Source organism: Lagenorhynchus albirostris, chromosome 15 (assembly GCF_949774975.1).
Source record: "Lagenorhynchus albirostris chromosome 15, mLagAlb1.1, whole genome shotgun sequence".
In the NCBI taxonomy this organism is placed as follows: Eukaryota; Metazoa; Chordata; class Mammalia; order Artiodactyla; family Delphinidae; genus Lagenorhynchus; species Lagenorhynchus albirostris.
The window spans coordinates 30,021,506-30,041,597 of NC_083109.1; the positions used below are offsets into that span (position 1 = coordinate 30,021,506).

At 41.9% G+C, this 20,092-nt stretch overlaps 1 protein-coding gene across 2 annotated transcripts in view; it reads left to right on the forward strand.

The window, feature by feature from the left end:
• Positions 1-2,258: 2,258 nt before the first annotated feature.
• The window catches only part of ATRN (attractin), a 174,364-nt gene continuing 156,530 nt past the window's right edge, over positions 2,259-20,092 (forward strand). For both annotated transcript variants that reach the window (XM_060122197.1, XM_060122198.1), the window contains exon 1: positions 2,259-2,786. In XM_060122197.1, coding sequence (XP_059978180.1) covers positions 2,401-2,786 — 386 coding nt within the window. In that variant the 5' untranslated portion in view covers positions 2,259-2,400. The remainder of the gene's footprint in view (positions 2,787-20,092) is intronic.

Genomic DNA, 20,092 nt, shown 5'->3' on the forward strand with positions numbered 1-20,092 from the left:
TTCTTTTAAGGCAGCTGGATTTCCCCAGTGCAAGTGTTCCAAGACACTCAGGAGGAAGCTGCAAAACTTCCTATGACCTAGACTCAAAAGTCTCAACACATCACTTCCATCATAGTCTACTGGTTAAACAAATCATTAAAGCCACCACAGATTCGAGGAGTGGGGGGATTAGTCCCCACCTCCCCACATAAATAGTGTAAAAGAATTTGTAGCCATCTTTAATGCACCATACAGAAACAGAAAGTGTAGTGGACTCTGACAACAACAGTAAAGGAGAAAGAAAATATCAATACTTCCCGTCACAAGAAAAGATTTTGTTTTTTAAGGACAAGATAATTTGAGCATGTTTGAAGGCTAAGGAAAAAGAATCAGAGAAGGGAGTAGGTTAAAGAAGTAAGAAAAAGAATGTTTGCTGCAGCAAGTTTTGAGAGCTTTGGAGAGCAGCCATACTGCTGCTGTGTAGATGCGAGCCATTTCCTGTTAACCTCAGGTGTTGGTAAAGTCACGTGAAACTTCACAGCCTGAGCTCAGTTTTGCTCTGGGGAGTGGTGGAATAGGCTGGTTCCACTTCTGGCCTGGAGGAGCAGTGCCTCCTGAGGCCAGGGCATGGCTCCATGTCAGCCTGTCCCATGGTAGGGCCATGTCTTCCATTTTCCTGTCTCATCCTGCACATCGCCATGTAGGAAACTGTAGCAAAACATAACCTGCAAACCAGAATGCCAGTGCTAGGGCCTAGGCTGAACAACGGGTTTCACGTAGGAATAGGAGGGATGTGTGGGTGGAGAGCTGGCTGTTGTGCAGTTCAGCTTCAGCAGGCTTAAGGGGATGCAGAATGAAGAAGGTCAGGACCTGGGTATGAGGTACATCGTAGAATTTTAGAATTCTGTGCTCTGTGAAGAGAAGCTTCACAGGTACATGAGGGCCTTTCTTTGTTTCCCACGGACTGCAAGGTGCCCAAACTATGAGATAGCTGCCATGGGAATATTCATCCCACCACAAGGCTTATGTCAATGTTCTGGTTATCTATTGGTGAGTAACAAACCTCTCTAAAACTTGGAGGCTTAAAACAGCAGCCAGTTTATAATTTCTCAGGATTTTGGATAAGGCATAGTAGGAAAGACTTCTCTCTGTTCTACACAATGTGGAACGGCTGAGATGGCTGAAACAATGGCTTCTTCCCTCAGTGACTTTGTCCCTCAGCTGGGATGGGTCCACCAGGTTCTTGTGTCTGGGTTCTCAGTTCTTGGTGATAACTGGGTTCCTACTTTTCCTCCATGTGGTCTCTCTGCAGCAAGGTGGAAGAGCAGCTGCAGCTCAGGACTATCAAGAGCTCAAAATCAAGATTGCTAGGTTGTTCTTAAAGGCTCAGAACTGGAACTGGCACATCATCACTTGCCCCACATTCTTCTTCAGTTAAATCGAGTCACAGGTCTGTCCAGATTCCAGGGTCAGGGACCACACAAGGTTGTACTGCCAGGAGGCATGTTTCACTGGGGGGCACCAAAGTAACAAATTACCTGACAAGAAGGGCTCCAGGAGCAGAACTGTGTATGAGGGGGGGAGAGGGGGGATGCTCCAGTTCCTAATTTTATGCTGCCCTTTCTTCAGAGATGATTGGAGGGCAAATAGCGGGGAGCAAGGTAACCTCAAACTTCCTGTACAGGATTAAAGGTGTGTGGTCTGGTCTGCTACTTAATCAGCCTGTATCAAGGGAGGCGCACTGTGTCTTCAGTTCTAGGCATTTATTGAGCATAGCCAATGCGCTAGGTTAACACAGGTGTTACTTCGTTAACCCTATACTACAGAGGACAAAGCAGAAGCTCAAAGGCAGCACTGCTACAGTACCGCACTTAGCCTCACACCACGACGCTGACTCCTAGGCCCTTTCTGCCCCGCAGCGAGAGTTGGGGTAGAGCGATGACCGGCGCCGGGGTCTTCGGGACCGCAGCGCTCAACTCTGCTGGCTTGGTTAGCAGAGGGACCGGATCCGAGGCAGCGAACGGGAAAAGGGTGCTTCAGGACCGCTACGCAGGGTCTGCCTCGCCGGGCTAAGGGATAAAACTAGAGCACTAGGGCGCTTCGTTAGAGGTCGGAAAGGCCTCGCCTTATCCCAGGATCCGCGTTAGAGGTCTGCCTCCAGGGCCGCGTGCCCCGCCCACGCACGCATGCGCCGACCCCTCGTCCAGCGCAGCTCCCGCCCCGCCCTCAGGATTGACCGCCCGAGCCACCGTCCGCACAGCCCCGCCCCGCACGGCCAGGGGAAGGAGAGCCGGTTGTGCCCTGTGGTGTGCGCGCGCGCGCGCGTTTGTGTGTGTGTGAGTGTGTTTTTGTGTGTGTGTGTGTGTGTGTGTGTGTGTGTATGTATATGTGTTCGTGGGGCACCGTCTCAGCCCCGGGAAGATGGTGGCGGCGGCGGCGGCGACTGAGGCGAGGCTGAGGAGGAGGACGGTGGCGACGCCAGCGCCCGGGAGCAGGAACAGCAGGCGGTGCCGGGACTGGGACGCGACCAGGGCTGGGAGGCCAGGGCTGGGGACCCGGCTGCGCCTCCCACGGCGGCGGCGGCGGCGGCTGCTGCTGTTGCTGCTGCTCCCGCCGCTGCTGCTGCTTCCCTGGGCGGCTGAGGCCGCGGCGGCAGCGACGGCGGTGTCGGGCTCAGCCTCAGCAGAGGCCAAGGAATGCGACCGGCCCTGTGTCAACGGCGGCCGCTGCAATCCTGGCACTGGCCAGTGCGTCTGCCCCGCCGGCTGGGTGGGCGAGCAATGCCAGCACTGCGGGGGCCGCTTCAGGTGAGTGGTGTGTGGGGGGGTGTCGGAGGGTAGGGCTCAGCCAGAGGCCGAGGCTTAAGGGCCGCTCGAGACGGCCCCAGGCCGGAGGCGGCTGCCCGACAGAAAGTGGGGGGGATAGGGCCGCCTCATGGTGTTTGAGGACCATTTGCTTCCTGGGAGGTCATCGTCTCTGGCCTGGGGTCTTCCTGTAAGAGAAGTTGAAAAGGTTCGAGGCAAGGGTGGGGGCACCCCAAAGGGGTTTGGGCGCGGCGGACTACATGGGACGAAAGCTTAGGATCCCGAAGAGTTTCAAAGCCAGTCTCTGAAACTGGGCCTCTTTTGGAAAAACGAGGTATAAAAGAAAAGGTGAGAGAGCCAGTCTTCCTTAAACATTTCTTTGGAACATCCCCTCGTTCTCTAGAGCCTGATGAGTTCCTGGACTGATTGGAGATGTGGGGTACTCCGAAGAAACAGGGCCCTGGGAGAGCTTCGTTGTCTGGAGATAGAAGGGAAAAGGGTAGGATTGTGAGATATTAGAGATAGATAACCATCGGTTATTGGCTAAAGGAAAGTGAAGAAACTAGCCTTTGGAAGCTCACTGGAGGAGGCGGATTGGAACAAGGTCTGTCATGGAGAGGGCATCGAAGGAGGTTCCTGTTTGCCCTGGTTTCTGGAGAATATGGAGTTCTGAGTTGGCCTGGTTCAGGGCAGTACCTCTTGGAGAGATCACTCATTAATTAATTAGTAGTTAACTATTATTTGCTTTAGTTGTGCAAGGATTTCTGGATAATACAAACAAATAGATTAGCCAGACTTTGGCCTAGTCCACAAGGAGTTTGGAATATAGCTAGAGAAAGATTTGTACATAGATAACCATAATCATAAGGGTTACAGAGTCATTCATGCTTTTGGCAGATATTTACTGAATTTTTTTGATGTCAGATAGGGAAGAGTGGGGAAATATGAAGAACAAGACAGGCAGGGTCCCTGCTCTCATAGATCTTACATTCTAGTGGGGAGACAGACAAGAAGTAAATAAATAAGTGAAAGAAAAGAACAAATAATTTTAGGTAATGGTAAGTGCTGTCAAGAAGGTAAGTCAGGATGGCCTGATAGACAATTATAACCAGTTGGTAACTTTAGGAGAAGGCACTCATTTGAAGTGACATTTGATCTGAGACCTGAATGAGGTAAGGGAGAACCTGTGGGAATTCAGGGGCAGAGAGGGTGTGACTAGCTGAGGGGGTACAAGGGATATTTTGAGGAGGAGGTGACGTTGGATTTGAGTACTTGAGGATAGTAGGATTTGGAAGTGTGGCACTGGGAAAAAAATTTCAGATGGAACAAAGGATGCAAACAAAATTGTGGAGACCAGAAAGTAAAGTATTGCTAGTGCCAGGGTATATAGAAGAGAATTGCGAGAGAGAAGTTTGGAACCGTAGAATTATAGACTCACGTAATGTCAGATCTTCAAGGGAACACGGAGAACGTTGAAGAGCTGAGCTCTTTGTCGTTATGGAGAAAGCAAGTGATTTCAAGACTAGTGTACTGTAGGGCCAGCCTTGTACCTTTACTTAGGGTTCTGGGTAATGTGGTTCTGGTTTATGAACTACATTAATCTACACAAACTTGTTGAGGGCTACTCTGGGTTGGGTTATGAGATTACAGTGGTTAACGAGACAGACACATTCCTGCTCTTACGGAGCTTACATTCTAGCTTGGGAACAGTAATCAATTTCTTATGATTTTTCTTAAAGCTATGGAAGTGAATAGGAGGGGGCAAACGGAGGACTTGATTTAGTTTGGAAAGGTAAGGTTAGTGTCTGAATAAGTGGCTTTTGAGTTGAGATCTGAAGGGTGAAATGCCACCACCTACATGGGAGGTGGGGTGCTGAGGGTCCAGTACGTACAGAGGCTTGGAGATGAGAGGGATCATGGCAGGATGGATAGAAAGCCAGGTGGCTGGAGCAGAGAGAGCAAAGGGGAGCAAGACTGGTGAGATAGGAGCCAGGCCTTGTGGAGCCCTGTTGGTTGGGTTGAGAATTTTGACCTTTAGCCTGTGAGCAGTAGAATAGCATAGTTCATCTTGTTTTCATGACATTACAGGCTTTTAGATTGGCGCCAGAGCAGGAATGGCCTTTGAAGATGGGGCCAGACCATTTTGAATTTGAGGAACTTCCACGATCAAGTGAATGGATGGTTGGGTCAGAGGAGAGTTCTTCAAGTTCTGAAAATCTGGGATGCCTTAGTAGACCGTGGGGGCCCACAGGGTGGGGAGGGATATATATAGCTAGATCAGTCTGTCTAATGTTCAGAGAAGGTGGACTCACTTTAAGCATGAGAGATGGTGGGCAACTAGATTGGAACTGTTGACATGGGTCAGGACAGCAGTAACGAGAACTTGAGATAAGCTGTGGGAATGGAGGCAGGGTTAGGTGCTCGGTGGTATTGTAGAGGTGAATGACAGATCTTTCTTTGAAACTGGCTTGCTCTTGGGAAGAGAGAGGGGGATGGTGAAGGAAAGAAAACTAGATCCTATCTTAGTTGATTGAGAGGACGGTGTTACCATTAACAGACACAGGGACACAGGAGGAGCAGATTTGAGATGTTTAATTTGCACATACTGAGATTGGAGTGTTTACAGGGTTTCTACCTTGTGGGACAGGTGTAAGTATTGGAGTCATCTACATATAGAGAAAGCAGGTCCAAGTGTTCACGTGGACAGTCCAGAGGATTGGAGAAAAGCTGCTTGTTAGGGGGAACATCCAGTCCTGACACTGGTTGTCTCAAATGGCGTCATCCGTGAGTGAAGGGGCACCCCTGGTTGTTGTGGACACTCCACTTGAGCCAGTTCCAGCTGGTGTCAGTGCTCTTTCCTGGGCAAAGAGTTATGACCTTTATTCTGATAATTTCATTATATTTTGTGGGATTCTGGAATTTGCATTTTAAAAAAAGGAAAGTAAGGGACTTCCTTGGTGGTGCAGTGGTAAAGAATCCACCTTCCAATGCAGGGGACGCAGGTTCGATCCCTGGTCAGGGAACTAAGATTCCCCCATGCCACGGGCAACTAAGCCCACACCACAACTACTGAGCTCGCAAACCTCAACTAGAGAGACCGCATGCCGCAAACTACAGAGCCCACGCGCTCTGGAACCTGCACACCACAACTAGAGAGAGAAAACCCACACACCACAACTAGAGTGAAGCCCGTGTGCCCAACAAAAGATCCCACATGCCTCAGCCAAGATCCTGCATGCTGCAACTAAGACCCGATGCAGCCAAAGATAAATAAATAATAAATCTTAAAAAAAAAGAAGCAATATTTTAAAAAAGTGAAAGTAAGAGGAACTTACATTTCTAGGCTTTAAAAAAAACCTTTCATTAAATTTTTAGTTGTAGGATTTTTTAGGGGAAGAGTGAAATGTTGGTTTTTATTATGTGTTGGTATGGGTCTTGATTTAACTTACAAACCTCTTTGTTATTAAACTTCGAGACATTAGAATGAATACCTTTCTGGTTTGGGTCAGCATTAGGTTGGTGTGATTTTTAAGCCTTTTAGTTCCATAAATCCTGTGTTACAATTGCTGTTATAAGGTCCTTTTTATTAATTGAAAGGAATGTAGGATAATAAGAGGGTTAGATTTCACTAAAGTTATCATACTGAGTCCATACTACATGCCACGGACTGGATCAGGCATTTTCATGTATATTGTGCCATTTAATCTTCAGGACAACTCTGAGGGTGTTGTTTACAATTTGGATTATTGTGTGGTTATAGTTAGAAAATCACTTAATTTTTTTTCCAAATATAAGATACTATAGAAATGATTAATTACAGAGGATAAAGTTAATGGTGTCAGTTTAATAAAAATAACTATGAAATCTTTGGTGGATGATTTCTAAAGCAATGCCACTTCCATTCATTTTTATGTGATTCAGTAATCATGTTTTTCTACTTGTGATATCACCATCGAAACTTTTGTTTGGAGGATAAATATATCACATTAAGTTAGAAAATAAAGATGTTAAGCTCATTTATGAAATTAATACACATTTAATTCTTTTAAGTTCCTGTATACAACTTCTGGGAGGTTAGAATACAATAACCTGCTGAATTAGAGCCTTATAGTTGCCCATGATATTAATACTGTCTATAGAAGAAAAAGAAAGGCATTTATTCAGCATCTGTTTTGTGCACAGCACATTGCAGTAATAGTAGTAGTAATAGTTGCAGCAGTAGCTGCTTCCATTTTTCTAGCATTTCTCCATTTTTTCCAGGTGTTGTGTCAAGGGCCTTTTAGAAATTATTCTTTTTAATCCTTAGAGTGAAGTTATTCCCATTTCACAGTTGTAACTTGCCCAAGGTTACACAACTTGTGAAAAATTGATATCTGAACTCAGGCCTTGTCTAATTCCCAAACATATGCTTTCCTTTATACCATTTGGCCTCTCATTTTTTCTGAGTCGAGTCATCCTTTATGGACATTATTTGGAAGGGCTGACATAATCCCAACACTCTGAGAAACAAAGGAGGGAAAATAGGTTTGTTACAATAGGAAAGCTAGCATAAAAAAAAAAAATCTTGATTTACTTGAATCTGTCTGGCTACTGGCCTGAGGACATAAATATGTTTTTCTAACTAGTGAAGTGAAAATTCTGGAAAATAAAATTTGATATAAGAAGGTAAAATAAATACTTATTTTGCTTACAGTAATTACTAAGAAGTATTAACCTGAAGCCCTAAATTTATGTTCATGAATCAAATTTAGACTTGTCTGTTTTTCCCAGTAGAATATAAGCTCCATGAGGCAGGAATTTTTATCTGTTTTGCTCACTGTTATATTCCCAGAGCCTAGAGCAGTGGCTGAGACATAGTGCTCAATAACTATCGTTGAATGAAGGAATGAAGTTCTGCTATATATTCTTTATGACTTAAAAAAAAGTCATCTGTACCTATATGACTGCCGTGTTTGTCTTTTATTTCTCCTGAATTTCATTGTCTTGTCTTCCACTGTTTGCTGGGCATCTTTATTGGGATGTTGTGCTGTCCACCTCATACTAAGCCACATCGAAGACCAAACTTCTTATCCTCATTGAAAAAAATAGTGTTTTCCTTTGTACTTCCTTATTTCAGTAGCAAATTCTACTTTAGATAACCAAAGGTCAAAACTTAGGAGTAATCTTTTGCTCCTTCTGTTTGTTCTCCCTTCTCTAAAGTCTTAGAAATGTGTTCCTTTCCATTTTTCCTGCTGCCATCCTAGTGCACCTGGCCCTTCACCTTATTGCTGACCTGCCTCTGTTGCACCCTGGCTGGTTTCTTGCACCTCCAGAATACATTCTACCCTGTGTCATATAATCCCCTGAGAACATGTATCACTGTCTTGCTCAGAAACCTTCCTAACATACAGAGGGACCTAGGGCCAGATCATTAAACTCCATACCAAGGAGTTTGGGCCTTATCCTCTTGTTTTGTTTTTGTATTTTATTATTTTATTTATTTTGGCCGTGCTGCACAGCTTGCAGGATCTTAATTCCCTGACCAGGGTTTGAACCCGTGCCCTGAAAGCACAGAGTCCTAACCACTGGACCACCAGGGAATTCCCTGTTTTGTTTTTTGATTGAAATACAATTTATGTACAATATTATGTTAGTTTCAGGTGTACTACATAGTGATCTGACATTTGCGTACATTATGAAATGATCACCATGATAAGTTTAGTAACTATCTGTTCCCATACAAAATTACTGTAGTATTATTGACCATATTCCTTATGCTGTATATTACATCCCTGTGGCTTATTTATTTTATAATTGACTGTTTGTAACTCTTAATCCCCTTCACCTATTTTACCCCTACCTGGGCCTTATCCTCTTGGAATTGATGACATGGTCTAAATTACTGACTTTTTAATACCGAATCTCCCAATGTTCCAATCATGTTGGGCACATGATCCAAACCCTGTTACCGCGGGCAGTAGTTTTAACTTGTTTCTTTGATACTGCATAACTGGGATTGCCAATTTCCAGCTCAGGATCAGGCTGTTCTCACTGCCCTGTACTTTAGCTCTTTTTATCTAGTTTCACATTCAGAGGCTCATTAATTGTCACTCTATTTGTAAATTGTATTGGATACAATTTCTATCAAAGTTCTTTTAGTGACAGATGCCCAACTCAGACAAGCTTAAGAGAAAAAAATGGGAGAGATTTATTGGTTTATGTGACAGAAAAGTCCAGGGGATATTGTTGGCTTCATATGTGGGTAGATCCAGGTGACCAGTTGGTCTCTCTCCTCTCTTTACTGGCCTCACTTTCAGGCAGGCTCTCTTCATGTGATGTCTCCAGGAGCTAAATCACACTGGAAGAGAGTAACTTTTCCTTAGGAGCGTGTAACAGATAAGGAAGAGTGAGAGTCTCGCTGGTTGGTCCCTTGTCCTTTACTGAAGCAGTCACTGTGGCTAGTGTCCTGGGAATGTTCTGACTGATTAGACCTGAGTTGAGTACCTCTCTGGAGCTGGGGGATGAGGGTCCAACTTCATAGATGGAAGGACTGAGAAAGGGGAAGGAAAACGGAAAACACACTGTCACCAGAAAGTGGGGCCAGTACCGGGCGGGTGAGGACAGTGACATCGCTGCCTATTCTTAGAACCTGCTGTTTGGTGAATACTCAGTAAGTGTTGATGATGAAAATTGGGAATGGTCTGGAAAATATCGTATCATGCTGGTCCCCCAGTTTATCAGAAATTCACTCCATGAGGGACCCACTATGTGGAACGTTGAGGTTACTGCAGTGAAGACTGTTCTGTGTTGAGAGCCAAGTCATTGAATGGCAGTTATTCATCCCTTGATATGTGACAGGGAAAAAAGAGAGGATTATGGGAAGAATCAACAAAATATGTGCTTATGTTGTGTGAATTTATGTTATTTTGGGTGGAAACTTTATATAAAATACATAACAGACCTTTCAAGCTTTTGGCTGATTCCTGGAAGAGTTTACTTAGATGAAAAGGTAAAAATATGTTTATTGAGTAAAAAGAAAAATTTAGCATGAATGTCTTAATATAATTGCCTAATATGTTTGAAAGCAGGTATCTGACATTTAAACTTTACCTCTGTGAAAGGTTCCCAAGATAGGCAAATGCATTTTATTTACTACAGTATAGAAGACAGATAAATATATAGGAAAAAAGCAGAGTATGTTTATGATCAAAACAGTTTTTACTAATTGTGATTAACTTATTTAATAAATTTGTAGGTTATCTTTATCTTGAGAATTAAATATAGAAGTAGGTACCTGTTAGCGTGGTTGAACAGAAATCATATTGGTTTTTCTCTTTAAATACAATCTTGTTCCTAAAACTGAAATGAAACTGTGGTTGTACTTTCCCTAATGATTGTATCTAGAAATTCATCAGCCACTAACCTATTATGAAACTTGTTTCTCATTTATACTCTTTACTATTTTCTGTGATTTCCCAAATGCATGATGGCAAAACTGCCTCTTATTCATATGTTATATACTAATCTAATCCTTCGTTTTGTTGCTTTCTTCCTTCCATTTTTCCTTTTCTCCCTATACTTTCAAACTGGCCCTTTATTGTTAGCCTGACTTTTTCTAATTTTTCCTCCTTAGGGTGAATTTCTTTTATTTACCTTGCTTTTTTCTTTCTCCTCCTTTTATTGATGTCATATCCCTTTAACTGCTTTTCTTTTAACACCTGAGACCGTGGTTTGATTTCATCCTTTCAGGTTTTAATTCTTTAAGTTTTCTGTTTTTTCAAGTACATTTTTTTTTTCATTTTTTTTTTCAAGTACATTTTGAGTGAAGCTTAATTCAGGCTATTTATTAACGTGTTTACTTATCTAGAATTCTCTTTCACTTATAGAAGTCAATTTTAGTTATGGCTGAATTGCCTCTTTATTGTTTTAGAATTTGACATTAACGGTGTACAGTTATTAAGTTGAATGAATTTTCCAATTAATTCCTCTTGGTACTTTTTACATTCTAATTAAGGATTTTCTAATTTGTTTATTAATTAGCCTATAAGCATTAGAGGCTGAAATTGTGTCAGGTGCTGTTAAGGGACACAAAAGTAACCTCTTGACCAGTGTTTCCTATATTTTTTGATTCACAAATCCTTTCACAAAAATGTATAATCTTGTGGACTACCTTAATTACACATTAAAAAATGTATCCTATTTTTGATAAGGTGATTTTAAATAGTAAAAAGTAACTTCCTATTAAACATTATAACATACATTTTGAATACAGTTTGTAATGATATTCACAATATAAAAAGAAAAATTTCTTTTCCCTCTTTAACATGTATTTTAAATTAATTGAGTAAGGAGAAGCATTATTTATATACAAATAAAAAGTGACATTTAGTTTGGGGATCGAATATATATTAAAATAGAGATTGTATTTGGCTCTGCTTTATACTATAGAAATAGACAACTTTCCTGTCCTCATGTTTGTTATTCATGCATTTGTGCTTTAAAAATTATTTCTTAGAATTTTTTTGTGTTTTGTTTCTAAATGATAAAAAGATAGTGGTTTTCAGCTGTATGTAAGCATTCCTTTGCAAATAGCATACTTCCTGTGTGGATGGTTTTTCAAAATTGAATGAAAAGGCCAAACTGGCTGTAATTGTCACTTAATTTTCCCCTTTCACATTGGTTTTTGAAATACTGGAGACATCTTGCAAAGTTATACAAGGATTTTTCTTTTTTCTCCCATATCTCTTCCCTCTTGCGTCTCCCTCCCTCCCACCCTCCCTATCCCACCCCTCTGGGTGCTCACAAAGCACCGAGCTGATCTCCCTGTGCTATGCAGCTGCTTCCCACTAGCTATCTATTTTACGTTTGGTAGTGTATATATGCCCATGCCACTCTCTCACTTTGTCACAGCTTACCCTTCCAAGCCCTCCCCATATCTTCAAGTCCATCCCTAGTAGGTCTGTGTCTTTATTTCTGTCTTACCCCTAGGTTCTTCATGACATTTCTTTTTCTTAGATTCCATATATATGTGTTAGCATACGGTATTTGTCTTTCTCTTTCTGACTTACTTCACTCTGTATGACAGACTCTAGGTCCATCCACCTCACTACAAATAACTCAATTTCGTTTCTTTTTATGGCTGAGTAATATTCCATTGTATATATGTGCCACATCTTCTTTATCCATTCATCCGATGATGGACACTTAGGTTGTTTCCATCTCCTGGCTATTGTAAATAGAGCTGCAGTGAACATTTTGGTACATGACTCTTTTTGAATTATGGTTTTCTCAGGGTATATGCCAAGCAGTGGGATTGCTGGGTCATATGGTAGTTCTATTTGTAGTTTTTTAAGGAACCTCCATACTGTCCTCCATAGTGCTGTACCAATTCACATTCCCACCAGCAGTGCAAGAGTGTTCCCTTTTCTCCACACCCTCTCCAGAATTTACTGTTTCTAGATTTTTTGATGATGGCCATTCTGACCGGTGAGAGATGAGATCTAATTGTAGTTTTGATTTGCATTTCTCTAATGATTAATGATGTTGAGGATTCTTTCATGTGTTTGTTGGCAGTCTGTATATCTTCTTTGGAGAAATGTCTATTTAGGTCTTCTGCCCATTTTTGGATTGGGCTGTTTGTTTTTTTGTTGTTGAGCTGCATGAGCTGCTTGTAAATTTTGGAGATTAATCCTTTGTCAGTTGCTTCATTTGCAAATATTTTCTTCCATTCTGAGGGTTGTCTTTTGGTCTTGTTGATGGTTTCCTTTGCTGTGCAAAAGCTTTGAAGTTTCATTAGGTCCCATTTGTTTATTTTTTGTTTTTATTTCCATTTCTCTAGGAGGTGGGTCAAAAAGGATCTTGCTGTGATTTATGTCATAGAGTGTTCTGCCTATGTTTTCCTCTAAGAGTTTGATAGTTTCTGGCCTTACATTTAGGTCTTTAATCCATTTTGAGCTTATTTTTATGTATGGTGTTAGGGAGTGTTCTAATCTCATACTTTTACATGTACCTGTCTAGTTTTCCCAGCACCACTTATTGAAGAGGCTATCCTTTCTCCACTGTACATTCCTGCCTCCTTTATCAAAGGTAAGGTGACCATATGTGCGTGGGTTTATCTCTTGGCTTTCTATCCTGTTCCATTGATCTATATTTCTGTTCTTGTGCCAGTACCATACTGTCTTGATTACTGTAGCTTTGTAGTGTAGTCTGAAGTCAGGGAGCCTGATTCCTCCAGCTCCGTTTTTCGTTCTCAAGATTGCTTTGGCTATTCGGGGTCTTTTGTGTTTCCATACAAATTGTGAAATTTTTTGTTCTAGTTTTGTGAAAAATGCCACTGGTAGTTTGATAGGGATTGTATTGAATCTGTAGATTGCTTTGGGTAGTATAGTAATTTTCACAATGTTGATTCTTCCAATCCAAGAACATGGTATATCTCTTCATCTATTTGTATCATCTTTAATTTCTTTCATCAGTGTCTTATAATTTTCTGCATACAGGTCTTTTGTCTCCTTAGGTAGGTTTATTCCTAGATATTTTATTCTTTTTGTTGCAATGGTAAATGGGAGTGTTTTCTTGATTTCACTTTCAGATTTTTCATCATTAGTGTATAGGAGTGTCAGATATTTCTGTGCATTAATTTTGTATCCTGCTACTTTACCAAATTCATTGATTAGCCCTAGTAGTTTTCTGGTGGCATCTTTAGGATTCTCTATGTATAGTATCATGTCATCTGCAAACAGTGACAGCTTTACTTCTTCTTTTCCAATTTGATTCCTTTTATTTCCTTTTCTTCTCTGATTGATACGGCTAAAACTTCCAAAACTATGTTGAATAAGAGTGGTGAGAGTGGGCAACCTTGTCTTGTTCCTGATCTTAGTGGAAATGCTTTCAGTTTTTCCACCATTGAGGATGATGCTGGCTGTGGGTTTGTCATATATGGATTTTATTATGTTGAGGAAAGTTCCCTCTATGCCTACTTTCTGCAGGGTTTTTATCATAAATTGGTGTTGAATTTTGTCGAAAGCTTTCTCTGCATCTATTGAGATGACCATATGGTTTTTCTCCTTCAGTTTGTTAATATGGTGTATCATGTTGATTGATTTGCGTACATTGAAGAATGCTTGCATTCCTGGAATAAACCCCACTTGATCATGGTGTATGATCCTTTTAATGTGCTGTTGGATTCTGTTTGCTAGTATTTTGTTGAGGATTTTTGCATCTATGTTCATCAGTGATATTGGCCTGTAGTTTTCTTTCTTTGTGACTTCCTTGTCTGGTTTTGGTATCAAGGTGATGGTGGCCTTGTAGAATGAGTTTGGGAGTGCTCCTCCCTCTGCTATATTTTGGAAGAGTTTGAGAAGGACAGGTGTTAGCTCTTCTCTAAATGTTTGATAGAATTCGCCTGTGAAGGCATCTGGTCCTGGGCTTTTGTTTGTTGGAGGATTTTTTTTTTTTTTTTTTTGCGGTACGCGGGCCTCTCGCTGCTGTGGCCTTTCCTGTTGCGGAGCAGAGGCTCCAGACGCGCAGGCTCAGTGGCCATAGCTTCACGGGCCCAGCCGCAACACGGCATGTGGGATCTTCCAGGACCAGGGCATGAACCCGTGTCCCCTGCATCGGCAGGCGGACTCTCAACTACTGCGCCACTAGGGAAGCCCTGTTGGAAGATTTTTAATCACAGTTTCAATATCAGTGCTTGTGATTGGTCTGTTCATATTTTCTATTTCTTACTGATTCAGTCTTGTCAGGTTGTGCATTTCTAAGAATTTGTTCATTTCTTCCAGGTTGTCCATTTTATTGGCATAGTGTTGCTTGTGGTAATCTCTCATGATCTTTTGTATTTCTGCAGTGTCAGTTGTTACTTCTCCTTCTTCATTTCTAATTTTATTGATTTGAGTCTTCTCCCTTTTTTTCTTGATGAGTCTGGCTAATGGTTTATCAATTTTGTTTATGTTCTCAAAGAACCAGCTTTTAGTTTTATTGATCTTTGCTATCATTTCCTTCATTTCTTTTTCATTTATTTCTGATCTGATCTTTATGATTTCTTTCCTTCTGCTAACTTTGGGGTTTTTTTGTTCTTCTTTCTCTAATTGCTTTAGGTGCAAGGTTAGGTTGTTTATTCGAGATGTTTCCTGTTTCTTAAGGTAGGGTTGTATTGTTACAAACTTCCTTCTTAGAACTGCTTTTGCTGCATCCCATAGGTTTTGGGTTGTCAGGTCTCCAGTCATTTGTTTCTAGGTATTTTTTTATTTCCTCTTTGATTTCTTCAGTGATCACTTCTTTATTAAGTAGTGTATTGTTTAGCCTCCATGTGTTTGTATTTTTTACAGATCTTTTCCTGTAATTGATATCTAGTCTCATAGCGTTGTAGTCGGAAAAGATACTTGATACAATTTCAATTTTCTTAAATTTACCAAGGCTTGATTTGTGACCCCAAGATATGATCTATCCTGGAGAATGTTCCATGAGCACTTGAGAAAAATGTGTATTCTGTTGCTGGAATGTCCTATAAATATCAATTAAGTCCATCTCCTTTAATGAATCATTTAAAGCTTGTGTTTCCTTATTTATTTTCATTTTGGATGATCTGTCCATTGGTGAAAGTGGGGTGTTAAAGTCCCCTACTATGATTTTGTTACTGTCGATTTCCCCTTTTATGGCTGTTATTATTTGCCTTATGTATTGAGGTGCTCCTATGTTGGGGGCATAAATATTTACAATTGTTATATCTTCTTCTTGGCTTGACCCCTTGATCATTATGTAGTGTCCTTCTATGTCTCTTGTAATAGTCTTTATTTTAAAGTCTATTTTGTCTGATATGAGAATTGCTACTCCAGCTTTCTTTTGGTTTCCATTTGGATGGAATACCTTTTTCCATGCCCTCACTTTCAGTCTGTATGTGTCTCTAGGTCTGAAGTGGGTCTCTTGTAGACAGCATATATATGGGTCTTGTTTTTGTATCCATTCAGCCAGTCTGTGTCTTTTGGTGGGAGCATTTAATCCATTTACATGTAAGGTAATTATTGATATGTATGTTCCTATTCCCATTTTCTTAATTGTTTTGGGTTTGTTATTGTAGGTCTTTCCCTTCTCTTGTGTTTCTTGCCTAGAGAAGATCCTTTAGCATTTGTTGTAAAGCTGGTTTGGTGGTGCTGAACTGTCTCAGCTTTTGCTTGTCTGTAAAGGTTTTAATTTCTCCATCAAATCTGAATGAGATCCTTGCTGGGTAGAGTAATCTTGGTTGTAGGTTTTTCTCCTTCATCACTTTAAATATGTCCTGCCAGTCCCTTCTGGCTTGCAGAGTGTCTGCTGAAAGATCAGCTGTAAACCTTATGGGGATCCCCTTGTGTGTTATTTGTTGTTTTTCCCTTGCTGCTTTTTTTTTTTTTTTTTTTTTTTTTTGCAGTCTGCGGGCCTCTCACTGCTGTGGCCTCTCCCGCTGCGGAGCACAGGCTCCGGACGCTCAGGCTCAGCAGCCATGGCTCACGGGCCCAGCCGCTCCGCAGCATGTGGGATCCTCCCAGACCGGGGCACGAACCCGCGTCCCCTGCATCGGCAGGCGGACTCTCAACCACTGCGCCACCAGGGAAGTCCCCTTGCTGCTTTTAATATGTTTTCTTTGTATTTAATTTTTGACAGTTTGATTAGTATGTGCCTTGGCGTGTTTATCCTTGGATTTATCCTGTATGGGACTCTGTGCTTCCTGGACTTGATTAACTATTTCCTTTCCCATATTAGGGAAGTTTTCGACTATAATCTCTTCAAATATTTTCTCAGTCCCTTTCTTTTTCTCTTCTTCTGGAACCCCTATAATTTGAATGTTGGTGCACTTAATGTTGTCTCAGAGGTCTGTGAGACTGTCCTCAGTTCTTTTCATTCTTTTTTCTTTATTCTGCTCTGCAGTAGTTATTTCCACTATTTTATCTTCCAGGTCACTTATCCATTCTTCTGCCTCAGTTATTCTGCTATTGATCCCTTCTAGAGTATTTTTAATTTCATTTATTGTGTTGTTCATCGTTGCTTGTTTCATCTTTAGTTCTCTAGGTCCTTGTTAAATGTTTCTTGAATTTTCTCCATTCTATTTCCAAGATTTTGGATCATCTTTACTATCATTATTCTGAATTACTTTTCAGGTAGACTGCGTATTTCCTCTTCATTTGTTAGGTCTGGTGGGTTTTTATCTTGCTCCTTCATCTGCTGTGTGTTTTTTTGCCTTCTCATTTTGCTTATCTTACTGTGTTTGGGGTCTCCTTTTTGCAGGTTGCAGGTTCGTAGTTCCCGTTGTTTTTGGTGTCTGTCCCCAGTGGCTAAAGTTGGTTCAGTGGGTTGTGTAGGCTTCCTGGTGGAGGTGACTAGTGCCTGTGTTCTGGTGGATGAGGCTGGATCTTGTCTTTCTGGTGGGCAGGTCCACATCTGGTGGTGTGTTTTGGGGTGTCTGTGGACTTATTATGATTTTAGGCAGCCTCTCTGCTAATGGGTGGGCTTGTGTTCCTGTCTTGCTAGTTGTTTGGCATAGGGTGTCCAGCACTGTAGCTTGCTGGTTGTTGAGTGAAGCTGGGTGTTGGTGTTGATATGGAGATCTCTGGTAGATTTTCGCCATTTGATATTATGTGGAACTGGGAAGTCTCTTGTGGACCAGTGTCCTGAAGTTGGCTCTCCCACCTCAGAGGCACAGCACTGACTCCTGGCTGCAGCACCAAGAGCCTTTCATCCACACGGCTCGAAATAAAATGGAGAAAAAGTAGAAAGAAAGAAAGAAAGAGGACAAAAGAAAATAAAGTAAGATAAAATAAAATAAAGTTATTAAAATAAAAAATAATTATTAAGCAAATTTTTTTTAAAAAGTAAAAAACAAAAAGGACGGATAGAACCCTAGGACAAATGGTGAAAGCAAAGCTATACAGACAAAATCTCACACAGAAGCATACACATACACACTCACAAAAAGAGGAAAAGGGGAAAAAATAATAAATCTTGCTTTCAAAATCCACCTCCTCAGTTTGGGATGATTCGTTGTCTATTCAGGTATTCCACAGATGCAGGTACGTCAAATTGATTGTGGAGCTTTAATCCGCTGCTTCTGATGTGGCTGGGAGGGATTTCCCCTTCTCTTCTTTGTTCTCACAGCTCCCCGGGCTCAGCTTTGGATTTGGCCCCGCCTCTGCGTGTAGGTCGCTGGAGGGTATCTGTTCTTCGCTGAGACAGGACGGGGTTAAAGGAGCCGCTGATTCGGGGGCTCTTGCTCACTCAGGCCGGGGGGAGGGAGGGGTACGGAGTGCGGGGTGAGCCTGCGGCGGCAGAGTCCAGCATGACGTTGCACCATCCTGAGGCGTGCCGTGCGTTCTCCCGGGGAAGTTGTCCCTGGATCCTGGGACCCTGGCAGTGGCGGCTGCACAGGCTCCCGGGAGGGGTGGTGTGGATAGTGACCTGTGTTCGCACACAGACTTCTTGGTGGCGGCAGCAGCAGCCTTAGCGTCTCATGCCCGTCTCTGGGATCCGCGCTGTTAGCTGCGGCTCGCGCCTGTCTCTGGAGGTCCTTTAAGCAGCGCTCTTAATCCCCTATCCTTGCACACCAGGAAACAAAGAGGGAGGAAAAAGCCTCTTGCTTCTTCGACAGGTCTAGACTGTTCCCCGGACTCCCTCCTGGCTAGCCGTGGTGCACTAACCCCCTGCAGGCTGTGTTCACGCTGCCAACCCCAGTCCTCTCCCTTTGCTCCGACTGAAGCCCGAGCCTCAGCTCCCAGTCCCCGCCCGCCCCAGCCGGTGAGCAGACAAGCCTCTCGGGCTGGTGAGTGCTGGTCGCACCGATCCTCTGTGCAGGAATCTCTCCGCTTTGCCTTCCGCGCCCCTGTTGCTGCGCTCTCCTCCTCGGCTCCGAAGCTTCCCCCCTCTGCCACCCGCAGTCTCCGCCCGCGAAGGGGCTTCCTAGTGTGTGGAAACCTTTCCTCCGTCACAGCTCCTGCCCACTGGTGCAGGTCCCATCCCTATTCTTTTGTCTCTCTTTATTCTTTTTTCTTTTGCCCTACCCAGGTACGTGGGGAGTTTCTTGCCTTTTGGGAGGTCTGAGGTCTTCTGCCAGCGTTCAGTAGGTGTTCTGTAGGAGTTGTTCCACGTGTAGATGTATTTCTGGTGTATCTGTGGGGAGGAAGGTGATCTCCGCGTCTTACCCTTCCGCCATCTTCCTGGATTTCCCCTATACAAGGATTTTAATCAGAAGGTTTAGCAAGATGATCTTGTGGCAAATTTGCAGAATTAGGTTCATTTCGTACCCTTCCCTAAAATGTATTTAAATATCATGTCTTATGCGTCTCTTTTAATAGATACCATTACTGTCTTTTAATTGGAACATCATTTGCACTCCTGGTTGAGAAACACTGACCAACCCTGACCAAGTAACTGGTTGCTTTGGTGCATGTATTTGGTGCTGGTTCAGTCTCTGAGCTAACTTTAACTTCCTTTTAACATGAAATATTTTAAGCTTGTGGAAGAGATACAAAGAATAATAAAATGAACATCTGTATACTTGCAACCTAGCTCTTCTGAATTCCTTCATATTAATATTACTACATAATTATATAAGTTGTGTAATATAAAGCATTACAGATATCACCAAGGTTCCTATATTACTCCTTCCTCATTCTGTTTACCTTAACTCTCCCCAGAGGTAACTAGTGTGGTGAAGTTGATGTTTATTATTTCTCTTGTATGTTTCTATTTCACTACAGATACACACACACACACACACACACACACACAAATGTCTTATTTCCAAAAACAAGATCATGTTTTCAAACTTTATAAAAAGTAATCATTCTGTAATATGTTTTTTTCCCACTCCTAAACCTATTTTTTTATGCTTTTGAGATGTTTGTGTTGATAAATGTAGTACTAGTTGATTTCATAGCTATATTCATTACAGAATTCCAATTTATTTACCTAGTTTTCTGCTGCTGGGCATTTAGATTTTTCCAGCTTTTGCTGTTATGAACAGTGCTACAATTAACATTTTTACATATCTCTTTGTGTACCTGTGTATGATTTTTCTCTAGGGCTTTGATCTTCAAATTTTGAAGTACCTCCAAAATATTTAAAAATTCTGTTTACTTCCTTGAGTACTTTTAGGTTAACATGCAGTTGACATACACCATTTTTAAAAAAGGTCTTTATGTAGTTGCAAAGAATGTCATTTCTGGTGTATTATAAATAGAGTTACTGAAAAAATCCATTATATTACTTTACAAAATTTATTGGGTACCTGCAAATTTTATAGCAGTTTGTTAACCATTCTCACTCTTTTTTTTTTTTAGAACATCTTTATTGGAGTAGAATTGCTT